Source organism: Mastomys coucha, unplaced genomic scaffold, assembly GCF_008632895.1.
Source record: "Mastomys coucha isolate ucsf_1 unplaced genomic scaffold, UCSF_Mcou_1 pScaffold21, whole genome shotgun sequence".
Classification (NCBI taxonomy): Eukaryota; Metazoa; Chordata; class Mammalia; order Rodentia; family Muridae; genus Mastomys; species Mastomys coucha.
Genome location: NW_022196904.1, coordinates 16,275,737 through 16,295,261, shown reverse-complemented (window position 1 = coordinate 16,295,261; position 19,525 = coordinate 16,275,737). Strand labels below are relative to the sequence as shown.

At 50.2% G+C, this 19,525-nt stretch overlaps 1 protein-coding gene across 1 annotated transcript in view; it reads right to left on the bottom strand.

The window, feature by feature from the left end:
- Positions 1-19,236, bottom strand: part of Eml2 (EMAP like 2) — a 28,195-nt gene extending 8,959 nt beyond the window's left edge. The window contains exons 1-13 of the mRNA XM_031384119.1: positions 18,898-19,236; positions 16,253-16,471; positions 16,039-16,162; positions 15,829-15,933; positions 13,659-13,687; positions 13,003-13,132; positions 10,561-10,710; positions 9,044-9,113; positions 8,844-8,954; positions 5,244-5,339; positions 4,333-4,467; positions 2,058-2,157; positions 3-125 (exon numbers count right to left, since the gene is read on the bottom strand). Of these exons, the coding sequence (XP_031239979.1) occupies positions 3-125; positions 2,058-2,157; positions 4,333-4,467; positions 5,244-5,339; positions 8,844-8,954; positions 9,044-9,113; positions 10,561-10,710; positions 13,003-13,132; positions 13,659-13,687; positions 15,829-15,933; positions 16,039-16,162; positions 16,253-16,471; positions 18,898-19,045 (1,540 nt within the window). The 5' untranslated portion in view covers positions 19,046-19,236. The remainder of the gene's footprint in view (positions 1-2; positions 126-2,057; positions 2,158-4,332; positions 4,468-5,243; positions 5,340-8,843; positions 8,955-9,043; positions 9,114-10,560; positions 10,711-13,002; positions 13,133-13,658; positions 13,688-15,828; positions 15,934-16,038; positions 16,163-16,252; positions 16,472-18,897) is intronic.
- Between the last annotated feature and the right edge of the window lie 289 nt (positions 19,237-19,525).

Below are 19,525 nucleotides of genomic sequence, written 5' to 3'. Positions count from 1 at the left end.
ACTCCAGAGGACCACCCGACGATCGCGGCCCCCTCCAGACACCAGCGTCCCGTCCCGCAGGGCGCAGAGCGCAAACACGCCACCATCATGGGCTCCTTGAACTTCCTGGGTGATGCGGTTTCCACCTGCAGGGAGATCAGGGGTGGCAGTTGGCGTGGGGAGGCTGTCCCTTTACTGAACCCTGTGATGACCTAAAGCCACAAGGCCCACATCCACCTGTTCATTCACCTTTCTATGTTTCTCTTGGTCTTACACCCACTACCCATCCATCTGCCCAGCATCCATGAACTCGGCCCTTTATCCCCTCTCCACTGAGTTGTCTCAACTCACGCCGACCCACTCGTCCTTTGACTAATCCACTCGTGCACGTCTCCATGGCTTCTTCCACTCACCCAACCATCTCCCCATTCACCACCACTCGTCAGTTCTTCTGCCATCTCTTTATTTATCTGCTCATCTATGGATCCATCTCTCATCCATCGACTCATTCAGCTATCTATCTAGTCCATCAATTGGTTCTCTCCCACCTCCTTCTATCTACCTGCCTCCCATAAATCCATCTACATTTCTTTATTTAATGATCCAACAATCCTTTCTTCCACCTCTTCATTCATTCATCTAATCATCTACCTATTGATCCTTAAATCAACCTACCCACCTCACCCAACCACCCATCCATCTATTGGTCCATCAGTCCATCTTGCCAGTCTTCCATTTATCCATCCATCCCTCCCTCCTTCCATCCATCCACCCACCTATCTATTGGTCCATCAATCCATCTTGCTACTCTTCCTTCTATCTATCTCCATCTATCCATCCATCCCTCTCCCCTAATCCACCCATATAGCCATTCCCTCATTTCCCATCCATTCATGAAGCTATCTATCTATCAATCCATTCACAAATCCACCCACCTATTTGTCCATCCTTTTACCCACTCTTTCATTCATACATACACAAATCCACCCATCCTTCTACCGAGTTATTCACACAACACACTGGCTACAGCTGAGTCATTTCACACATTTATTCTTGGGCCTCGATTGCTAATGTGAAACTAGAGGACAAAGGCTGCAGGAACCAAGAATGGCTTCAGAGTCAAGATGCCTGAGCTGAACCTTGTCAAGGTTGCTGGAACTGCAAAATAAGAATTTATCTTACGGGCTGGAGAGATGGCTCAGTGTTAAGAGCACTTGTTGCTCTTGCAGAAGACCTGGGCCCTGCTAACCCTAACAGTGTAGCTCACAACTATATACACACCTCCAGTCCCATGGGATCTGGTGTCCTCTTCTGGCTTGTGTGAGCACTGCATGCACATGGTGCACACACATGCATGCAGGCGCAACACTCATATGCATAAAATTAAATATTTTTAGATTTCCTTTTTAAAAACTATGTGTACATGTTTGTGTGTGCATGTGTATGTTTAGGCATGTGTACATGAGTGCAGGTGGTTACAGAAGCCAGAGGAGTTAGATCCCTGGAACAGGAGTTGCAGGTCAACTGACAGAGTTGCTGGGTGGCAAACTCAGGTCCTCTGGAAGAGCAAAATGTTCGCCTAACTACCTACCCATCTCTCCAGAACGACCCCCCCTCCAAATAATAATAATAATAAAAAAAAACAGGGAAAAAATTACCTCAGCATGGTGCTAGAAGCTGAAAGGTTATAGTGCTTTGCCAAGCAAGTGTGATGACCAGAACTCAGACCCACAGAACCCACACGAATGCCCAGCCTCGGAGGGCAGAGACAGAGGCTCCTTAGAGCAAGCTGGTTAGTGAGACTAGTTATACTGGTGAGCTATGGGTTTGATTGAGAGGCCTGCCTCAGTGAATAAGGTGGATCAGTAACTGAGCCACTTGACAGTCACTGTGCGCCTTCACACACACACACACACACACACACACACACACACACACAAAATAGAAAAAGAGAAGAAATTTATCCTACAGTGACATTGATTCCACCTGAGCATGGTTACAGGAAGGGAGAGATTTGAACAGCCAAGGGTGTTTGAAAAGATGGAGGTCAGAGTCCAAACTAATGTACTGACACTAACCTTTGCCCCAGACATAGAGGTTCCCCCCAGAGTCTCCAGTGACCACGTCGCCACCTTCCAAGAAGGTCACACACAGCACATACTTTGGTTTCTCGTGTTTCTATAGTACAGAAAGAGAAAGGAGGAGGGTGTTAGAGGGTGTCACTGAAGCACAAAGCCTTGTGCACATCATAGGCATCCAGGGCTTTTGGTCCAGGAGAATCCCTGTGGTTTGAGGAGGGAGACCCCATAAAGAATATCTGCCTTTCCCCTCCCCTCCTACCTGAACGACTCAGGCCACCTGGGAGTTCTGACCATGTTGTAACCCTGGCCCTCCTGGGACAAACCTCTTGCCTGTCCTCTTTGTGCCCCCACTTCTCTGCCAGTTCCGTCTTCAGTTTTCTCTGCTTCTTCTCTTCTCCCTGCCTTAGGCACCTGGTTTCCAGAGTCTGTGCCTCAAGCCCTCAGTGCTGCCCTTTGAGCCGAGAAGAATAGAGAACCCTCTCTAAAGTGTGCCTGTGCCTGCCCTCCTGGGCCCATTATCTCCTGTTCTGGTTCCATGTGAACGTGCATGTTTGGGTGCACACGCATGAGCATTTACATGGAGGCCAGAAGACAACCATGGTGGCATTTCATGAAAGACATTCACTTTGGGTTTTGTTTCTCTCCTCTCTCTCTCTGGCACAGGAGTCCTACTGTGTAGCCCAGGCTGGCCTTGAACTCACTGAGGTCTGCCTGCCTTGACCTCCCAAGCGCTGGGATTAAAGGTGTGCGCCACCACACCTGGCATGTGGATTTGTTTAGTTTTGCTTGTTAATTCGTTACACCTTTTATTTATTCTGTACATTTATGTGTTATATGTATATGTGTGGACAGTTGTGGGAGTCATTTCTCTCCTTCCATTCTGTATGTTCCAGGGAGCCATCCTGCTTACCTAAATATTGTTTGTTCTTACTTTTATTGTTTAAAAAGTGTGTGTGTGTGTGTGTGTGTGTGTGTGTGTGTGTGTGTGTGTGTCTATGAGTACAGGTGCCTGCAGAAGCCAGAAGTGGGCTTGGAGTCCTGGGTGCTGCCTGATGTCGGTGTTGGGAACTGAACTTGGGCCTCTGCAAGAGCACTTTAATGCTTAACTACCCAGCCATCATCTCTGGCTCCCCTCACCTCACTTTTGAGACAAGTTCTCACTAGTATCTGGGGCTTGTCAAGTAGGCCAGGTTGGCAGACCCACAGGCCATGGATCTGCTCATCTCCGTCTCCCCCGTGCTGGCATTATAAGCACATGCCTTATAATGTAGTATGTGTGTGCGCTGTGTGTTCATGTATGTACTGTTGTGTACATTTGTGCATGCTAAGTGTGTGTGTGTGTGTGTGCTTATGTGGGTGTGTTATGTGTGTTCATGTGTATGGAGGGGTGTGCTGTTGTGTTCATGTGTGAGCATGTATGCATGCTAAGTATGTTTGTTGGTGTGTGTGCATGCTATGTGTGTTTATTGTGTGTTATGCATGTTCATGGGCATGGGGGTGTGCTATTGTATTCCTAAGCGTGTATGTATGTATGCTAAGTGTGTTTGTTGTATATGGGGGTGTGCTATTGTGTTCATGTGTGAACATGTATGTGTGCTGAGTGTGTTTGTGTGTGCTTATGTGTATGGGCATGCTATGTGTGTTTGTTGTGTGTCATGTATGATTATGTCTATGGGGTGCACTATTGTGTTCATGAGCATGTATGTATGCGCATAAGTGTGTTTGTGTGTACTTGTGTGTATGTGCATGCTAAGTGTGCTTGTTGTGTGTTATGTGTATTCATGTGCATGGGGGTGTATGTTACTGTGCTCATACATGTGCATGCACACATGTACGGTTGATATCAGATGTCTTCCTTGAATGCTCTTCACATATTTTTACGGAGGCAGGATCTCTTGTTGAACCTGGAGTTTACAGAGGGTGTGAATGTCCCACCATCCTCCCTTGGTTGGCGATTGGAACGCCAGTCTTCATGCGCGCAGGGTAAGCTCCTTATCCAGAGCCATCTCCCCGCCCACCCCTCCCTGCCGCTTGTCTCCGTGCATCCCCGTATCATCCAGGCAATGCTGTTAACTGAGCATTCCCCATCTGCCTGGAGCTCCCGAGTTCTCTCACCCCCAGGATCCTCACGGGTCTGAGGAAGCAGGATCTTCCCTCATACAGATGAGGAAACAGGCCCGGCATGAACAGCTCAGTAACTCTGGAGCCCTCTGGACTGTCCACCGGGTGTCCCTCTTTGAGATCATTCTGTCCACAAATCCCGGGCACTCACCTCGAATAGGCCCTGCCGCTTGCTCAGATTGCCTCCCTCCAGGCTCCAGAAGTAGATGTGGGATTTGCCACAGGTTATCAGCAGGCTGGGATCAGTGGGGTGGAAGGTAGCCACCAGCACGGCCTCATTAGAGCACTTTGAGGGGGGACAGGACAGATTCTGAATGAGGGATCTCAAAGTCACCAGGAATACCATAGCATACCCGTCCCACACAGGGCCGCCCACACAGCCTGCTTGCAGGAGCGGGTAGCATACCAGGGCCGCTTTGGCAGTTCCTAGTCTGTTATTCACTGTGCTGAGCACTTTGTAAAACTCACTGAATCCCCAGCGTCCACTGGGAGATAAAGTCCATTAGTACTTCCTATCACGGATGAGATTCAGAGGAGGAAAACACTTTCCTGAAGCTACACAGCTATTTCACACCTATGTCCAGGATCAAGTTCACACACATCTAATTCCAGGACACCATCTCCTATCTTCTTATCCTTTCCTTAAGAGGGGGCCCTGATTTAGAATCAAGTTTCTTGCTCTCAGCCTGGACATGTGATCTTGGGCAAACAAACTTATCTCATGATCAATCATGCCTCCCTCCCCGACCCCCAACCCCCTGATGACTGTTACTAAGCAGCCCTGCCTGTCCCAGAACTCACTATGTAGACAAGACTACACCTAACTTTGTGCTGAATCTGGTCCATCCACATTATACCCAACCTCTCCACCTCCCATGAGGAGGATACCATTCCTGATCTCATTTCCAACAGGAAGCAGCTGAGGCTCACAGAATGGAAGCCATTGGCACAGACATCTAGGGGATGATGCCAAAGCCCCCATTTAAGTCAAGTCTGGCTGCAGATTCCTAACCAGTGCAGCATGTCCCAGGAGGACACCTGTAGGGCACCAAGCCCACCCACCTTGCTATCCACCACTTTGCTCTCCTTGGCCCAGTCCCACACAGAGAGCACATGATCGTTGGATTCATCCACTGCACATAGCAGGTTGCCCCCATTCTGCAGAACATAGAGAGGTAGGTTAGGGTATGTTTCCCCACATCCCACTCTGACCTATTCACCACACATGCCTGTTAACAAGCATGATATATAAAGCACATTTGAAGCTGGGCAGTGGTGGCGCACACCTTTAATCCCAGCACTTGGGAGGCAGAGGCAGGCGGATCTCTGAGTTCGAGGCCAGCCTGGTCTACAGAGTGAATTCCAGGACAGCCAGGGCTATACAGAGAAACCCTGTCTCAAAAAAAAAAAAAAAGAACAAAAAAAGCACATTTGATGGGTCAGTATTGATTGCCAGCTTGATCACATCTTAGAATCATCTAGGAAGTGAGGTACTGTGGGCAGCCCCATCCCCTAGGCAAGCAAGTCTCAATGAGGGACTGTGGGCAGCACCATCCCCTAGGGAGAGGACTGTGGGCAGCACCATCCCCTAGGCAGGGGATCTGAACTGTGTAAAAATAGGAAAAGTGAATTGAGAACTAGCATAAGCCCATGCTTTAATTTTATTTTGTCTTCAGCCTCATCAGTATCCAGGACATCTGGTGTATACTACCGTGCTCCTCCTCTTAAGGAGTTTTACAATGACTCATCCCTAAGAAAATTTGCTTGCCTGCACAGTTGGGGATTTTTTTCCTCTCCTAATTTTATTTTATTATTTTATGTGTATAGGTGTCTTGCCTGCAAGTGTGTCTGTACACTATATATATGCAGAGTCCATGGAAGCTGAAAGACAGCATTGGATCCCCTGGAACTGGAGTTATGGACAATTATGAACCGCCATGTGGATGCTAGGAATTAAACTGGAATCCCCTGAAAGAGCAGACAGTGTTCTTAACTGCTGAGCCACCTCTCTAGTCCCCACAGTTGGGAATTCTTCTTGACTTTTTATTCTTCTGAGATAACATTTCTTTGTGTAGCCCTGGCTGTCCTGGAACTTGCTGTATAGACCAGACTGGCTTCTAACTCGGAGATCCTTTTCTCTGCCTCTTGTGTGCTGAGATTAAAGGCGTGCGCCACCAAGGCCTAGCTCGCAGTTGAGAATTCTTGCTGACAGCATCTACTCTGCAGCATCCTATGGAATGAGAGATGCTGAAATTGGGTCCTGATGCAGATTCCTGCCTTACCTCCAATTTGCTATGTAGCACAGGCTGGCCTCAAACTTCAGTGAACCCCTTGCCTGTGCCTCCTAAGTGAGTGTTTTCTTTTTCATTTTTTTCCCTCCCCATTTAGTGCTGGAGATGGAATTCAGGGCAGTGTGCAGTCTTGGCAAGCTCTCTACCACTGGAGCACGCCCTCATCTCTGGAATGGCTTTTTATGTACATGAAATCCAGAATCCAGCCATTATCAACATTGACTGTGGGACTTCGGGAGGTAGAGCTGGCAAGATGGCTCAGTGGGTAACAGTGCTTGCTGCCAATCCTGGAGACCTGAGTCCTGCTCCTAGGACTATCCACATGGCAGGAGGGAAGCAACGGCAAGCAGTTGTTCTTGACCTTCACAGGAGTGCTGTGTACTTCTGTGTACATACATGTGCAAACACACCCACAATAAATAAATCCGTAAAGATAATAATATAAAGTCGGTTGGAAGGAAAGCAGTGGGTACTGGTGAATGAACATGAGCAAAGGACAGGGACCTAAATAATGAAAATATCAGCACCAAGGGGATGGAGAGATAGCTCAGAGGTTAAGAGCAGTGTCTGCTCTTCCAAGAGGTCCTAGGTTCAATCCCCAGCAACCACATGGTGGCTCACAGCCATCTACAATGAGATCTGGTGCCCTCTTCTGGCCTGTGGGCATACATGCAGGCAGAAAGCTGTATGCTGAATAAATAAATAAATAAATAAATAAATAAATAAATAAATAAAATCAGAACCAAGCTCATTTTTCTGTATGCTAATTTTAAAAATTAACTTAAGAAAAGAAAAATAGAGATGACTCAGCAGATAAGAGCACTGACTGCTCTTCTGAAGGTCCTGAGTTTGGATCCTAGCAACCACATGGTGGCTCACAGCCATCCGTGATGAGATCTGACGCCCTCTTCTGGTGCATCTGAAGACAGCTACAGTGTATTCCGACGAAGCGAGTGGGGCCGGAGGAAGGGGGGGGGGCGTCCTGAGTTCAATTCCCAGCAGCCACATGATGGCTCACGGCCATCTGTACAGCTACAGTGTACTCATACACATAAAATAAATAAATAAATCTTAAAAAAAAAAAAAGAAAAAAAAGAAAAGGAAATGAAAAATAGGGACAACTCCATGGTTAAGAGTGCTTGCTGCTCTTCTGGAAGACCTGGGTTTCATTCCCAGCACCATGGCTCACAACAGCCTGTAACTCCTGCTTTCATGACATCTGATGTTTCCTGGACGCTGTAGCAGGAAAAGTAACAGTTATCACCTAATGATAACACATAAAAATAAAGAGAGGACCGGGCATGGCAGCACACGCCTTTAATCCCAGCACTCAGGAGGCAGAGGCAGATGAATCTCTGTGAGTTCAAGGCCAGCCTGGTCTACACTGAATTTCACAACAACCAGGGCACACAGTGAGAACTTGTCTCAAAAATAAACAAATTAGATAATAGATTGATAGAAAGTTGGCCTGATGTTGTTTGTTGTTATTTTGAGACAGAGTTTCACTATATAGCCATGGCTATCCTAAAACTGCATGTAAAGATCAGGTTGGCTCCACATTCACGATGATCTTTCTGCTAGCCAGACAGTGGTGGTGAATGCCTTTAGTCCTAGCATTTGGGAGGCAGAGGCAGGCAGATCCTCAAGACTAGCCTGGTGTATGTGACTTTCAGGACCGCCAGGGCTACACAGAGAAACCCTTCCTTGAAAGACAAGACAAAACAAAAATAAGGAACAATGCCAGTATTAAAGGCATACGCTAAGACTGAGTGCTTTTGACAAGGTCTCGCATAGCCAAGGCTGGCCTAAAACACTTGCCTTGGCCTCCCTACTGTGTGGAACACAAGCATGTACACCCCCACCCCCACAAGTGTAAGCGTTTCTTAAACTACCTTTGGGGAGTTTTTCACCCCCCAATCTACTGCAGACCAACACTTTTAAATAAAATTATCATAAAAAAAAAATCCATCGTGGGAGTGGAAAGGGAGGGTGTTTGCATCAACATCACATTGCTCCACAAGTTCCAGAAAGATTATTTTAGCTTCTGTTTTGATCGGGAATTGGATGGCAGGCATGCACTGGGCACTCAGTGCTAGGCTTGAAATGCCTTGAGAGATAAGGAACCTTCCAGAATGCTCAGGCAAGAATAACCCACTGGAGAAAGAAGGGTATGGTGGTCCCATCTGGTACTGCGATTCCAGGTGTCCCGTGCCTTGTGCTGGGCTCTGGGTCACAGGCCCCTAAGGCCCTGAGGCCCCTAGGCCCCGAGGCTCAAGATTTGAAGGGGTGCATGGCTTGTGACATTATAATGAGTACAGCCCCGCCACCCCATAGGAAGGTGCTTTCTGGAGGCATCGGGACAAAGACTTACGGATTTGGAGAAGGCCACACAGCACACAGCTCTGTCAAACACCCCCAGGCCCAGGACGTGTAAGGTGGAAAGGGAAACTGAGTCCCACACACGCACGTGGGGTGGCAGAGGCTGAAGAAAAGAGAGGCACCGTTACTTTAGGGAAAAGGGGTCCCAGCTCCTGTTTGTCCCCCTGTGCCCTGCCCACTGGCCATATATACCTTGCCTTCCTTTGTGGTGCCTGCCACCTGTCCTGTGGCGATGGTGACCATATCTGGATGGACAGCCAGACTGAGGAGAGAGGGACAGAGGAACAGAATTCAGCTGTGGTGAGAGAAGAACTCACAGGGACTAGGGACTCTTCCTTAGCAGATTAGAGTCAAAATGCACAGCTGTTCACTCAATAAGCATGAATTTTAAAAACGTTTATTCATGAAGCCAAGTGTGGCGCACACCTTTAATCCCAGCACTCAGGAGGCAGAGGTAGGCAGATCAATGAGTTCAAGACCAGGCTGGCCTCAAACTCAGAAATCTGCCTGCCTCTGACTCCCAAGTGCTGGGATTAAAGGTGTGCGCCACCACCGCCTGGCTAATTTTTTTTTTCTTTCACTTGCTTATTGAAACAATGTTTCATGTAGCCCATGCCTCCAACTGGCTTTGCAGCTGAGAATGGCATTGAACTTCTGATCTCCTGAATGCTAGTATTAAGGCATGCACCATTACTCCTTGTTTATGGGCTGCTGGGGATCTAACGCAATGCTTTGTGCATGTCAGGCAAGTGCCTCTACCACATATGCTCATGCATAGTCATTTGATAGCAATGACAGGCGATTAGAGGGAAACCTGGATTTTTAATTCAAAATACCCACCTGGCTCGGGAATGTTCTAAAAACAGTGGCCATGGAAACAGATGAAATCCCAATATAGAAATACCTGGGACTCTGGGGGGAGGGGGAGGCAGCACTACATGCAGTACTGATAACTGTCAGGTACAGTGGTGAATGCCTATAATCCCTGCACTCCAGAGGCTGAGGCAGAAGAAGCCTGAGTTCAAGGCCAAGAATAGTTAAGTTCCAGGACAGCCTGGGTTTGATGTAAAGAGACCCTGCCACAATAGGAAAAACAAAAGTTAGGGTGCTAGAGAGATGGCTTAGTGGTTAAGGACCAGGGTTCAATTCCCAGCACCTACACTAGGTGGCTCATAGCCTGCTGCAACTACACTTAAAAGGAACATGACACCTTCTTCTGGCCTGTGGGGACACTGTACACATGAGGTGCACATATAGACAAATGGCATGCTTGTGCATACACACACACACAAAACAAAAAAAGATAAACACTATAGGGCCTGGAGAAATGGCTCAGTGGTTAAGAGCACTGGCTGTTTTTTCCAGAGGACCAGGGTTCAATTCCCAGCACCCACATAGTGGCTCAGAACTGTCTGTAACTCCAATTCCAGGTGATCTGACACCCTAACACAGACACACATGCAGGCAAAACATCAATGCACATAAAAGAAAAAAAAAGATACACTATGTATGTTTCAATGCTCAAATAATCAGCGCTCATCTTTCCACTAGTTTCTCCCCTGGGATCTGGTGGTCTCATAGGTGGAGCAGAGGTTTGGCAACGGCTCCACACTCCATGGTGGCAGTCATGTGGAAAGAGGCCCAGGAGGCAAAATTTGGATCTACGCCCAAGCCTGAGTTCTCCCATCCCCCAAACCACAGAGACTCACCATTTGATGTCATCATTGTGCCCCAGGTAGTGTCGTTGTCTCTGCTCCTCCACACTGTACAGTACGGCCACAGAGGCCACAAAGTACACCACCTCCCCGGTGGGCAGGAGGTAAAGGTTGGCCCTGCAGTCCCGGCCTCGATAGCCATAGCTGGAGACGCCCAGGGCTGGTTAAGGAGCCTGCTTAGTCCCTCTTGGCTGAAAGGGAGTCCTAAGGCCCCTGGAATATTTTCCTGTCTCTGTCCCTGGGTGGGGTGTTGAACCAAGGTGTTCCAAAACTATAAACCTTTTGTTTGTGTGTCTGTGTGTTTGTGTATGTGCATGCATGTACAAAGTGCAGAGACCAGAGGTAAATGTTGGGTGTACCCCCATTGCTCCACACCCTATTTTTTTCCACTGACATTTGACACAATGTCTTTTACTGAACCTGGAGCTCACAGATTCAGCTAGGCTGGCCGGCTAGCAAGCCTCAGGGAATCTTCCTTTCTCTGCCCCACCCAGTGCTGCGACTGTAGCCACAGAAGCTTGGCTCCTGTGTGTGTGTGTGTGTGTGTGTGTGTGTGTGTGTGTGATGTGCTCGCAGAGGATGGGAATAAGGTCTTCATGCTTACGCAGAAGGCACTTTGATCACTGAACTCTGGCTACAACCCTATTTTTAGATACTATATTACAATGTAGCCCAGGCTGGCCTTCAACTGGTAGCAATCTTGACATCTAGACATTCTCAGTGCTTTGCTAGATGGACTATGGAATTTTACAAATGTAATTAGGACCTCAGGATGAAGTCACCTTACATGATATGCATAGACCCTAAACCTGGTGACAAGTGTCTTTATAAGAGACAAAAGAGCCGATTGTGGGGTGCACATCCATAATTCCAGCACTTGGAAGGCCAAAGCAGGAGACAGACTTACCTAGAAATAGACTCCATGAGTGAGGGACTAGGAGGTATGGCTCAATGGTAGAGCCCCTGCCTAGAATCCCCCAGTGAGGGACTAGGAGGCATGGCTCAGTGGTAGAGCCCCTGCCTAGAATCCTCCAGTGAGGGACTAGGAGGCGTGGCTCAGTGGTAGAGCCCCTGCCTAGAATCCCCCAGTGAGGGACTAGGAAGTGTGGCTCAGTGGTAGAGCCCTTACCTAGCACAAACAAGGCCTGGGTATATGTGCATACATGCTTGCATGTAAGTATGCAGGGATGCATGAGTGTGTGTGTACATGTATGAACATCATGTCTGGAATTGATTGTGGGTGTCCTCCTTCCTCAGTCACTCTCCACCTCGCTCGCTCACTGAACCTGGAGTTCAATCCCAGCTGGTCTAGCTGGCCAGCTTGCCCTGGAATCCCACCTCTGCCTCCTGATCACAGGCTGCCACCATACCCACCCAGCATTTATGCGTGCGTTCAGGATGGAAACTCTCCATGCTTGCGCAGCAAATGCTGTGTCTAACATTGTATCTCCCAGGGCCCGAACCCAGCACCTTTACCCAGAGGGAAATCCACTTTTCAGAGGTGACAACCAACTGAGGCACGGGGAGGAAGGAAGGTAAGTTTTCCTTGGTCACAGCCAGAGGCAGGGCTGGGTTTAAAACTCAAGGCTCCAATTCATCCCCTTATGACATTTTCCAGTTTCCCAAGTAGCTCCAACTCACCGGGGCCAGCCATTCTTTCTCAGTCTGGATGTTTTCCTTTAATCTTTGCTTGCTGGTTCCAGTGCCTCTTTTTGGGAAACTCTATCATTCCCCAATATGATACACCCCCACTGAAAGTTTCTAATAGAAATATGGTTATAGCTGGATGTTGGTGGTGTATGCCTTTAGTCCCAGTACTCAGGAGGCAGAAGCAGGCAGATCTTTATGAATTTGAGGCCAGCCTGGTCTACAGAGTTCCAGGGCACCCAGGGCTACACAGAGATCCCATCTTGAAAAACCATATATGTATATATACACATATGTATTTATATGTGTGTATGTATATGTATGTATGTGTACATGTATGTATATATGTGTGTATGTGTGTGTTAACCAATGTGCCCCACCTTCCAATTCTTCATTCCTGAGCTTTGCCCTGTGAAAACCTTCCCCAGATAAACAGATCATAGAGCTTACACTGTCTGACTGATATCCATGACAGCCAAATATGGTGGTGCACAAAATCCTGCTGCCCTGCAATCCAAGCCCTTCCTTGGAAGGTGCAGGCAGGAAGACCAAATTCTCAAGATCATCCGTGAGTTAAACAGTCCGCTTCAAACATTACCCGAACTAGAAACTCACAACAGGTCATTCCAGCTACCCTGCTTCCCTCTGGACTTCCTGTGCATTCCTACCCCCGACTTCTCCCACTGTGGCCCAAGAAACCCCAGCTGTAGCTCCGCCCAGCGCCTCCCTCTCAGCACCAGGACTCACCCTCTTCCAAGAGGGCTGCGAGGGAGCATAGTCAAAGGATACACCCAGTCTAGCTTTAGACGGCTGGAGGGCAGCTCAGAACGAGTGTCCAGGCTATAGTTGGGCGCCAGCTCGTCCGGGATCAGCATGGGCACAGGGCGTCCCCGCAGAAACATCTTTACGGATCCCTCCTCTGCCAAGACACCCTCGGAGGTCAGGTTCCACACTAGACCCTAAGGCTTGTTTGCACTCCTCTCATTATTATTACTAACGTCATTATTATTATTTGAGGCAGCTAGCCCTGGAATTTGAGACCGGCTTGGAATTCACTCTGTAGTTCAAGCTGGCATGGTGATTCTTCTGCCTCAGAATCACAAGTGCTGGGATTACAAGTGTGAGCCATACAGCCAGCTAATTTTATATAGATATAACCTCTTTATGTAGCCCAGGCTAGCCTTCCTTCAACTTCCAAAATGCCTTAGCCTCCCAAAGGCTGGATTACTAAGGTTAGACCAAACCTCCCTTCCTCCATCCTTTCTTCCCACCCCTTTCCTTCTCTCTTCTTTGCTTCTCTTCCTCCCTGTCCCCCTCCATCTTCCTCATCTTCCTTTCTTAACAGGTGGATAAACTGAAGGCAGCCGGCCAAAGGCCCAGAAGCCAGGACCCCAAGTCTTCAGCAGGCTACAATCATTGAAACCACGCCCACCCTCCACACTTACCCATGCTGAAGATAACTTCTTTGGTTTTCCTGTCAGGAAAAGACGCAGGGGGGAAAAAGAGGAGGGGGGAGAAGAAGAAGAAAACAAGTGTTTTAGCAGGCACACGAGATAGGACAGAGAGTACTCCCCCTAAACCCGGGCTCTGCAGGTCTGGAACGAATAATCAGGCGAGTAAGGAGCAGAGCGCTACCTCTCTGCAGGCCCTGTGCTTTGCTCGTTAGATCTTGAAGAGCCTAAGACACAGGCCCAGAGAGGCAGAGATCGCCAAAGGGTCACACAGCACGATGTGGCAGGCACGCGATCCTAGAAGACCGGAGTCACTAGGGACCCTCCCTCCTAGGCAACAGCAACAAAACGCTCCCCGACGGTCCTTCCCTCTCCACCTGGCAACACCCCAAACTTCAAGCAGCCAGGAAAACGATGAAAAGTTCAGGGGAAGGGGCGTGTCTCCAACCTTCTGTTCCAGAGGAGAGAAGGGCAGGAGGAGGGAGGAGGGGTGCTGCGAGAGGGTCTCACCCAGTTCCAAAACTACTCATGGCGGCTGCTGGCTGAGTTTCGGGTCCGGGGTGGAGCCCGCACCGGCCCCGCCGCTTCCGGCCCTGGGAGGCGCCCGCGCCACCGCCCCTGCCCCGCCCCCCCGCGGCTGACCCCTGCAGGCGTCAGGTGTCACCGAGTCCCATTGCCGGAATCACGGAATCCAGACACGGGACTCTTTGTATAGAGTGAGGGGTGGGTGACGGTTTACAGCACAGGCTCAGAGACGCGCTTGCCTGAGATCAGACCTCTCCAGTTCTGCCTCTTTCTAGAAGTACGAACAAGTTGCCCAACTTCTACCTCGGTTTCCTCATTTCAAAAAACGGAATAGAAGAGCTACACTTCCTAGCGTGAATGTGAGGTTGATTAGTGGCGAATGCAGGCAAGCATCTGACCAAGAACATGATTGTTATTATTTCAGGAGACTTACTCTTAAGTCCTTGCTCCTTCTTCTTCAGTGTGGTTCTACCCTTACACATTGATCCCTGTCTCTAGATACTTGACCACATCCACCACTGGGCCTCTTTCTAACTTAGTCCTGGATTGGCTCTATTTTCTTGTCTGTGTTTCTCTCTGCTCTTAAGATAGTGGTGGCACACGCCTTTAATCCCAGCACTTGGGAGGCAGAGGCAGGTGGATCTCTGAGTTCGAGGCCAGCCTGGTCTACAGAGTGAATTCCAGAACAGCCAGTGCTACACAGAGAAACCCTGTCTTAAGTAGCCCAGGCTGGCCTCAAACTGTAAACAGCCAAGGACCTTCAACTCCTGATCCTCTTCCCTCCACTTAACTAAGTCGTGGGATCAGAGTTGTGAACCCCATGTACATTGTATGTATGTATGTATGTATGTATAAATCTGAATCAGGGTCTCACTGTAATCAAGGCTGGACTGAAACTAAAAGTGTAATCATGTAACTCAGTCTGGCTTCGAACTCGTGGCAATCCTCTTGCCTCAGCCGCTGCTGTTACAGGCTTGAGCCATGACCACTCCTGGCTTCCCTCTTAATAACCAATGGTTCATCCACCTCTCTTCTTGGGTCGTATTAAGCAATCTGACTATCCAATTTCACAGGACAGGGTCCCAACGTTTTCCAAGCTATCCTGTAAGATCTACTACACACCTAAGCCACGCCCAATCTTAAGCCACACCCACTATACCAAGCAACCTCTTTGGGAGTAGGGTTCCTGAAATGACAGGTCCCCGCCCTAGGTTCTGGTTCTACCAAGTTAACTCCCGTTACACCCCCAAATTCCGACCACATTCCTACCTCTGATTCTTACATTCCCTACAGAAACTCTGAGTGTTGTGTTCTGATTCTACCCAGAGAATCAAAGGGACTTCCTTTTACCTTAATAGTCATACCCATGAGCCTGGCTCTCCCCCAGCTTCCTCTGCTGACCCATAGACCGCCCAAGCCTTAAATACAGTCCCGTTCCCCAATGATAGTCACGTTCCCAATATTGGCGCCACCCCTTCAGGCTTTCCATTTTGACCAGGCTACCCCAGAAGTACTGCGCCCATAGTTTGTGAGCTTGCTTACCCCACTCTAGTTTATAACCTCGTGGCCAGGGGTCTGGCTTTAATTCCCCATACATTCCCTTACCCGTCAAGGGTTGGGGCCCCACCCGCGAACTTACCCTTCTTTTTTGGCGCTACAATTACTACTGGAAGATGTGGTACGGCTACGGGGGTCCTCGCGACGCACAGAGGCCAGGCGCTCAGGTGACAAGTAGCGACGGCTGCTGCGGAAAGACCAGAGTGATGAAGGATATACCGACCGCATCGGTATAGCCGTGTTCTCCAGCAAGGTCTGAGAGGAGGCTGGGGTCCTGCTATGCTTGCCTTACCTGCGCCCGGAGCTCGCCTCTTTCTTGGGGGAAGATGGAGAGGTGGCATAGCCGCCCACGCGTCGCGGGGGTCCGGAGCCATTGAGGGGCGTCCTGGTGGGAAGGCCTTTCAGGAGCTGACACACTGGAGCAATAGGGTTAGAGCACGGATGATATGAACTTGAGGTCGTGCCTCTGTGCCTCCTCATCACACCCTCCACCCCGACCAAAATACCCGAGGCGGTGGTGCCCAGACGCGGGGGCGCCCGGCCCTTAGGGGTGTTCCTCGCGCGCAGCGCCGCGCCTTGTTCTTCGCACGCCCGCAGGCGACGCAGCGCGTCCGCCAGCGCCGCCTTTAGGACCGCCAGCTCATCTTCTTGCAACTGCAGCCGCTGCTCCAGCGCCGACACGCGGTCGTCCACCTCCATGCCGCTAGTGCCGGACAGATTATCATCTAGAAAGCAGAGGAGATGCGGGCTGCAGGGGACCACGTAAGGGGGTGGGGGTGGGGGGAGTGGGGAAGGGAGGGCGGGAGAGCGCTCCAAAGATCAGGAAAGTCCCTCCGGCTTTTCAAGGTCTGTCGGGGACCAGCCACGCTCTCTGCCTTTCCTGCAACCTGGGGCGGACGAGGATGCGTGGAGATGGGCCGAAGAAGAGGGTTCTGGCAAGAAGGAAGGAAATCCCCACCTCCTCTCTCTGCCACAGTGTCCTGACCATGCGACCTTGGGGGAAGTCCCTTTTTCTCATGCAGATTCCACCAATCCCGGACCTCACTTTGGTGTTGAGATTCTGTGACTAAGATGCTAAATATCCTTTTAAGTCATATCAGCATTTTAAAGATGACATCAAGCTACTCCCAGTGACGACCTTCTAGAACGCGCTCCTAACGTCCTCTGAAGAACGTCAATATTCTGTCACGGGCACCAACATTCTCTCGCTGTATCCAAGACTTTTCAAGCCAAAAAGGTCCAGTCCTGTTCATCCCTTCCCCTCGTTCTCCCTTCTAACGGGTTCGCCCCTCCAAGAAGCCGTAAGGACAGAGCTTCTATGACCCCTGGCGGCCGACATGGGGATTACAGGATAGAGATGACACCCAGCAGGGAGTTTCTGTCCTCTGGTCCCACTTTATGTTGCCTCTATATCCCCACCTCAGATTTAGCTCTTTTCCTTCTTTTCAGTCTATTAATTCATTTTTAAATGACTCCCGCATCATTTCTCCTTCCCGTCCTTCCTCCCGCGGAGGGTGGGGGATTCTAAGTGGCCCTCCTCCACCTCCCTTCCAGACCACTCCTACCCAGACTCATTGCTGTGACAATCTAGGAGACCCTGGCTTCCAGCCCGTTTTAAGTAAAGATGGTAGCAGGAACAGCAAGCGGGCTCGGAGGTCTCACTTGCCATCCCGAGTCCTGTGTCCGTCACTAAGCCAGCCCCGCCTGCCCGCTGGACTCCCGCACTGCAGCCTCCTGTCCCTCCCCCTCGCTCTCCCTCCGTGATCCAATCGCCTGCCTAGTCCTGCCATCCCGTCCTCTACCCCCACCCACCCACTGCTCCGCAGGTTCGATGTCTGGACCTGCAGAGGGAGGTGGGGGAGGCTCTAGAGGTCGGAGGGAGAGGATTGCAGAGACTTGAGACCCCTATCGGGAAGTCCCAGGGTCCCGTGAAGAAGACGGTGAGAGTTTAGAGATAAGCCAAGGGCTACACAGCCAGGAGGGAATAGTGGAGCCAGCAACCCACCTTATTTTGAGTTCTTTTCTACCTCCTGTAAGTAATGTTACCGTTGAAAATACAAGAGCTAGACCTGCACTTAACATGTTTCCCAAATCATGATATGAGCTTAATAAATCCAAAGTAAGATGAACCAATAAGTACTGTAGCTACTCCATCCTACCCTCCGCTCTGATGGTTGTACTGGCCTCAGCAAGGACTGTCACCCAGAAGCTCAGGGTCATTTGATTGGGACACAGCTTTTCTTTCAGGACGAGAACCCATACTTGCCCTAGCCTGAGACACCCTGTGGTCCTTAACCTTTAGAAGGTAGAGAGGGGTTAAATGAACATTCTAGTTCCTTTGCCAACTCTAGGGGTCCTTCGTAAAGTGTTTGTGTGCCCAAGGGAGTGACCTCCAAACTCTGAGGTGATCCTTTGGCAAGGCCCCCTGACTGACATGGGGGCACATTGACCCTGAACAGGCAGATTTCATCTGAACGTTGCTTGGCCTGATGGTCCCACCCCATGACTCAAGCTCTTGGCTTCCTCCTGGACGTTTTTTCCTGGCCTAGAGACCAGTGCCCACTTTCTTCATCTCTCACCTCCCCACTCCTCCAGCCCAGGTTCCGTAACACCAAAATAGCCCTTCTAGTGCCATACACATTTATCTAGGGAAAAAGAGGATTCTTCCTGGGGTGGGGGTGGGGGAGGCAGAGGCAGGGCTGAAGATGGGGAAGACAGTGTACGGAAAGTCCTCTGCTGTTTTACTGGTCCCAAGCCCAGTCCTCAATTCAGCATTTCCCCCTGCTATACCCAAACACAGAGAAGGGTCCGGGGAAGGGGCTGGGGGGTAGGGGGCAGAAAGAGTTCCACATTCAGCTGACTCCCTACCCCAACCCCAGGCCTGGCCTCCCCCGTCACAGGCTCCTTTACCCTTCCTTACCCTCCCCTCTGTCTGGCCACCTTGGGAGCAGGTGTTTGTTGGGGTAGGGGGAGCAGGATCATGACTTTGGGGATAAAGGACCTTGTTCTGGGGTTAGAATCCTGTTGATGGGGAGAAAGGAGGAACCTCTCACAAGGGAGGAGATAAGGACTTGGAAGAAAAGGGTTGGGGCAGGAGGAGGTAGGTCCACCCTGGGCGGGGCCAGGGTCTAACTGAGAAGGGGGCTCTCACCGTTGCAGTATTGCAGCAGAGAGGACGTGTCGTAGAGGCCACAGAAGGCCGGGCCGCGCTCCGCCATTGCCCCACCACAGCCACCGCCGGCCCCCGCAGCCCCAGCTCGGGCCCGGTCCCCCCCCCAGGCCCTGCCTCCCGTTGCCATAGCAACGCCCTTCGTTCCAGCATCCCCAGCTCGGCCCACCCAGCATCAGGCGGCCGGCTCTGAGCCTGGCACAGGGGTCATTCCCTAGGATGCCCGGAAGGGGTGTCAAGAGACTGCTCTGTCGGTCCCCCCAACCCCCCCGCAACAGTCTTCAGGTCAGGATTGGCTGCATCGGGGTCCCCCTAGGTACTGTCTGGTCCCTCCCACAAACCTGAGTGTATTCTCTCTACACCCCCTCCTCTCCCGTTAGGAACCAATGAGAGTCTGTCGCGCAGGCTCCTCCGCCAATAGGGATGCCGACGGGTTTGGAGGGGCAGGGTCCTTCCTGCTTTTCATCCTGAAGCGTCGCCCCTCAGCTCTGGAAGGAGGATGGGGTGAAAGAAGACACTCCTATTCCCGAAAGCCTCCTCTAAATCTTTTATCTGATTTCCCATAAGTCCCCTCGTACGACCAGAACTTGATATTGAAACCTTAAATATG